The sequence below is a fragment of the Elephantulus edwardii genome, unplaced genomic scaffold (genome assembly GCF_000299155.1).
Source record: "Elephantulus edwardii isolate Elephantulus edwardi_28Jun2011 unplaced genomic scaffold, EleEdw1.0 scaffold00082, whole genome shotgun sequence".
NCBI classification, from domain to species: domain Eukaryota; kingdom Metazoa; phylum Chordata; class Mammalia; order Macroscelidea; family Macroscelididae; genus Elephantulus; species Elephantulus edwardii.
The window spans coordinates 879,094-884,988 of NW_006399832.1; the positions used below are offsets into that span (position 1 = coordinate 879,094).

General features: G+C 37.8%; 1 protein-coding gene across 1 annotated transcript in view; it reads left to right on the plus strand.

Annotated features, from left to right (window-relative positions):
* CRHBP (corticotropin releasing hormone binding protein) overlaps positions 1–5,671 on the plus strand; it is a 15,260-nt gene extending 9,589 nt beyond the window's left edge. Inside the window, exons 6-7 of the mRNA XM_006889879.1 lie at positions 1,068–1,185; positions 5,514–5,671. Coding sequence (XP_006889941.1) covers positions 1,068–1,185; positions 5,514–5,671 — 276 coding nt within the window. The remainder of the gene's footprint in view (positions 1–1,067; positions 1,186–5,513) is intronic.
* Positions 5,672–5,895: the final 224 nt, after the last annotated feature.

The following is a 5,895-nucleotide window of genomic DNA, read 5'->3' on the forward strand; positions in this document are numbered from 1 at the left end:
GAGGCAGTAAAATTGCAAAGGAAGAGATTGCCCATCCTTCTCCTGCAGAAGTACACAGTTCAAATCTACCACTGTAGATATAATCATTCCCTATTACCCTGTCTTTCTAGATGGCTGCCAGTGATTGAGGGCAAAACAAGAGTGGGAGATGTAGGGAAGAATTTGAAATAAGGATGTCTCTGAGAAGGAGGCGTTTTAAAATGAGATCTGAGGAAGGCAAGAAGGACACAGAAGTTAAGAAGGTATCTTTCTCCGAGGTATCTTTCTCTGAATGTATCTTTATCTGATACAGAAAGAGGAGTGTTCTCCTTCCACACGATTTAAGGCTCTGAAAACCTGACAGAAGTTCAGGTTAGAATTGGTTCTGACTCGACGTCACGTAACAACAATAATAATAAAGGAACCCTGGTGGTGTAGTAGGTTAACTGCTGTGCAACTGGTCAAAATGTCAGAAGTTCAAACCTACCAGCTAGACCATTGGAGAAAGAAGAGACAATCTCCATACATTAAAATTTACAGCCTCAGAAACCTTAGAAAGGGTGGCCTTGATCCAGAACGGGCTTGACGGCAGTAGATTTCAGTTGGGTTAGTAGCATAAACTATCCTTTGTAAAGAAGAGGAAAAGAAGTAAATGGAAGAGAAAACGGACATAAATCTTATTTTAAAAAAATGCAGATATTTGACTTTCTTTAACCCTGACGCTATGCATGGAGGAATTCATGTATGTTCAAATGATTTGTTCAGCCAAGCATTTTCTATTTTTATTTTTGTATATTATGTGGAATTTACAGATTCCCATTCATAATTCCAGTTCTCACATTTTAAAAAAGAGAACATGCACACATTTAAAAAAAATGATTACTCAACTGATTTAGGAAAGGATTTATATGACTTTCCCCCCTCCCTTTTAAATACCTTTTAATTTCCGGAGTCCTGGATAATAAAGGAAAGGGTGCCAGCAGGCTGTCTTGGGATGACTGAGTGCATTCACAGAGCTTGCTGTGGCTGGGTGATTTGACTTTCAAAATTGGTTTAAACTATCTTTCCCTCCTGCTCTATTCTTTCAGAAACCCTCAGCAGGTTGTGGGGGCGTAGGAGACTTTGTGGAGCTGCTGGGAGGAAATGGATTGGACCCTTCCAAGATGATGCCCTTAGCGGATCTCTGCTATTCCTTTCATGGTCCTGGTGAGAAGTTTCTTTGGTTATTATTTGTGTACCTGTCAAAACGATTTCCTCAAATGAAACATCCTAGTTTTGCTATTAATTGAAAAAGTGGGGTTCACTAACAAACTCAACCTGTGCACTGAACCAATGTGAGAGCTTTGCCTATAAACCTATGTTGTACGTAACAGCATCCACTGCAGAAATCACTGACACTGGGAAAGGAATCTGTGAGTGATAAAGATGTACATTCAAGGTTGACCCATAGTGAAACCATGAGAAGGGCAAGCTTTCCTGTGCTGTGCCTTTCTCGACTTTTTGGAGGTCCCTGTTTTTATTCTCTAAGTCTCCAAGTTTTGTCTGACAACTGCAATAAATAGGTAGCTAGATCAATTAGCAGTAGTATAATAATGAAGTAATATCTAAATAGATTTTTAATAAGTAACATAAAACAAAGAAGTCAATTTTTTTAGAAATTTCCCCTTATAGTTTCTAGAAGCTTAATTAGCCTCTTGAAGGCCACTACAGCTTAGAGATGAACTCTACAGTCTAAAAGTGTTCACTAGTAATAAAGGACTGGTTTAGTGCACTCAGAGTTGACCCTCTGCTAAGAATTTACATTCCCACCCAAGATATACTGAATTGTTGTTGTGTGCACAACCGATCCATAGCTGACCCTCCAATGGGTTTTCAGAGGCTGTTAATCACACAGGGGGATGTTACCCATTCTTCTCCCCCGCAGATCCTGGCAGATTCGAACTGTGAGCTTTCGGGATGGCAGCTCAGTGTCTTACCACTGTATTTTAATAAGACCCTCAGATAATGCTGTTTTGAAAAACTTTTTTAAAATTTTATTTTTAATTTGAGTGAAAGTATACAAGTCATACTGTTTTTTCAATCACTCCTTCATACATATTTTATTTTGTAACACTGTAATTATAATTTCATTAGCTCATTCATATACATGTGTATAACATTAACCACAGTGGTGGTATTGTTAGGTATCTGATCAGCCTCTCATTGTATATTGCCTTCCACTTCATCCAACCTATTTTTTCCTTCTCTCTCCCACTCTTCCCACCCATCTCACCAGGTGATTCTTGTATAAATAGGATCTATAAGAATCCTCTAGAGGGGTCTTGATAAAATGTAAATCCTGATTCAGTATATCTGGGGTGAACATGCAAATTCCCGGGAGGGGAATGAACCAGTCAAGGACTAGAGAATACAGAAATTGGATTCTGTGTAGGTGGGATGAAGATGGGTGGGAATTATTGGCTATTTAACAAACTAATTATAAAGTCCAAGTCAGAGGGGTGAAGATTACATAAAACATTTCTACAAAGTTCCATTTTCGTGTCTTCAGATGCAGGAAATAAAATTATTTTTTTAAGGAGACAAAAGTGAAACAAAAGAGGAAGAACAACGATCTCTAATCTCATTAATTTTTACTATAACTTTCATCCTTTCTTGTCTTCACAGATCAGTAATGAGCTAGATAATCAAGCTACAAATCAGAAAGATGTCGTTTAGTTGAGCTGTTCATTGTTTTAACTAAAACCAATATTTTTCCTACTGGTATTTAGTCTCTTTGAGCTAATGCTGTGAGAACTCTGAAATAGGATTACTACACACTGATAACACAGTAATAGTAAAATAACTAGGAGGGAGCTCTGGTGGCTTAGTGGTAAAGAAATAGGCTGGCAAAACCGATGTACCCTGTTCAAATCCATCAGCTGCTGCTTGGGAGAAGTATGGGCAGTCTACTGCTGTGCTGTACTGCTTTCAAAAACTGACGGGAGGGTCAGCTATGGGTTAGTTCTACAGTACATAACAGCATACACTGATGAGCACTTAGGAATGGTACGTCCTCCCCCTTCCTCTCTTCCATGTATCTATACAAAGTTTCAGATGAGTTAAGTCCTCCTTTGCTTATGAAAAGTTTGTTAATTCAATGTCAGACAGAGGTACCTAAGAAGAAGTCTGGCAATCTACATCTAAACATACACCTGTTGTAAACCATTTCTACTCTGACACACTTGGGCTATCCATGAGCTGGAATTAAGTTAATGACAACTGGTTTGGAGGATAGTTTTGGTTTTTTCTTTTTTATTGTTTTGGGTTCAAGGCAAACTTTCTTATCAAGGTAAAGAGGTATGTTTCAAACCACCTCCCTTCTGAAACTAGGGAATTATTTTATTTTAACTTACACATAAGACTTGGTTTAAATTCTACATACGTGGGTGCACTAGCCTTTTGTGTGCACTGAGGTCCAGAATGTCTTCCATGCCGATGCTTGGAGGGAGCCTGTAAGAAGATGCATTTCTGCTGTGTTAAAAGACAAGTTTACGACTCAAGACCACTCATGCCTTAAAATTTAGATAATTGAAGCCAGAATAATTTTTCTGCTTGGATTGTATTACTCAAGTTAGGTAAAATTGTGAGACTAAGGCCAAAAATGTCACTTTGGCCTAAATTATCCAGGTAATTGAAACCAGAACAATTTTAATGCTTGAATTATATGACTCATTGCTTCATGTTCAACTTCACCATGTTTTTGATGAACCCCTTCTAAATCGTTCAGGCAGTGAAGAACTATTAGGAACTATGCCCTTTAAATTGAATTTTAGTAGGAAGACGTAAGTAAAAACACTTAGAAATAATATGCACATTAACTAAAGGAAATAGGGCATGTTAAATAGATTAAAGTTCAGAGTAAGATCAGAAAAAGAATGACCTCCAAAATTATTTAATGAAAAATATATTTTAACCTTCTGGTAAAAGTTTAACCTGGAATCCCTGATGCTTGAAGTATAATAGTAATTCTAGGGTTTATAGTTATTATATCCTGAATTTGACTTTATTTCAGTAACTCTATCTGGCCAAGTTTGTTTCTCAGGTACTTGCTATATCATAGTAAGGCTAGTGTTTTTCAAATAATAGGCTTTCTAAAATATTTTTGGTAATGGCTAGGGTAGGAAGAGACTGAGAACATTTTAAGCCAAAAAAGGAATATTATAGAACAAATACCGCTTGCTTCTGGAATCAGTTTGAGGCCGGAGAGATAGAATTACAATAATTTTTTCTTTTTTTTACAATAATTTTTAATAAAAAGAAAATTAATTTCAATCTATAACTGCTGAGGCATATCTGCATGACGTGCTCTTTCAAAATTGTCAGAGTTTTATACAGATTATTAATAAGACTAGGTCATTATATACTCTCAAGTCAAAATTGACTCACAGCTGACCCCCACTGTGGGTTTTCAGAGCAGAAAATTGTGCAAGAAAAGATTGGTCATCTTTCTCTCTTAGAGTGGATGGTGGAATCAACCCACATGCCTTTGGGTGGGCAGTGCAACTCTTTACTACTAAGCCACCAAAGCTCCCATCAGACTAGTTAGGAGAGTAAACCTAACCGCCATTGTGTCAGTTCCAACCGTAACATTGGGTTTCCAAGGCTGTAAATCGCATGGAAGGAGATTGTCCATATCTCTCCCCAGCAGCTGCTGGTAGATTGAAGCTGCCAGAGCTGTGTGTCCTTTGGGTTAGCATCTGAACTTCTTGTGGACTCTGCTCCCTGAGCTCCCTTTGGAGAAGTAAGGAGATGAAAAACTAGGCTGTATAGAAGTATAGGAAAAAATGAGAGAGAAAAAGGGCAGGAGGATGACAGGAAAAAAACCCTCACATTAAGCTGTATTAGAAAGTATAAAAAAAAAACTATGCAACAGATGGGAGTTTTGTGTAACTATAACAGAGTTATTGTCTGGGCCCAGAAAACAACAGTGTGTACATGTGTGTATGCATGTCTGTACAAGTGTCCCACAACATTCTATCCTCTAAACTCTACCCACTAAATGCCAATTGTGCATCTAGTTATTGTAACCTACCTACCCTTATAGGGTAGCCCTACTCTCTGAGAATTCTACTTTTATTTAGGCAAAATTTTCTTGGACATGAGAAAGACTGGATTTAATGTCACTATTTTGATGTAATAATCCATTATAATAAATATGGGAGATCCTAGGTGGTATCAATAGTTAATGTAGTCAACTGGTAACTGCGAAGCTGGAGGTCTGAGTTCAAGCAGAAATACCCCAGAAGTAGGGCCTGATGATCTAGTTCTGGAGTCACCTACTGGAAACCCTATGCAACACTAGGTTTTACTCTGACATGTGGAGTTGCCCTGAGCTGGAGGTGATTTGAAACCAACATGTTTGTGTACCATTACAAAAACACAATAAGCCCCTTTATATGCTTTCATTATATTTAATTTATGTAAATCAACAGAAATGGTTTGGCTCTGTGATTTCTAACCTTCAGGGATTCTAAAATTGTTCCCATCAATTCTAGCTCAAATGAAAATTGGCTGTGACAACACTGTGGTACGCATGGTCTCCAGTGGAAAACACATCAATCGTGTGACATTTGAATACCGCCAGCTAGAACCATATGAACTGGAAAAACCAAATGGAAACAGCATCAGGGAATTCTGTTTGTCTCACCTTTGAGCAACCCAATGACTTACATGTCAATGAGCTGCTATTCAATAAGTTTTAAATGATAACTACATGTGATTTTGACAACCAGTCCATTACAAGTTCATAGCAGTCTGTGTTGCCAGTGTTGAGTACACACCATATTCACAAGACTGCATTAATTTTTGTACCTTGCTTCTATTTCATTTGTACTATGTAAGTGATCACATGGCAGAAACTAACCACCCAGTTTGGTG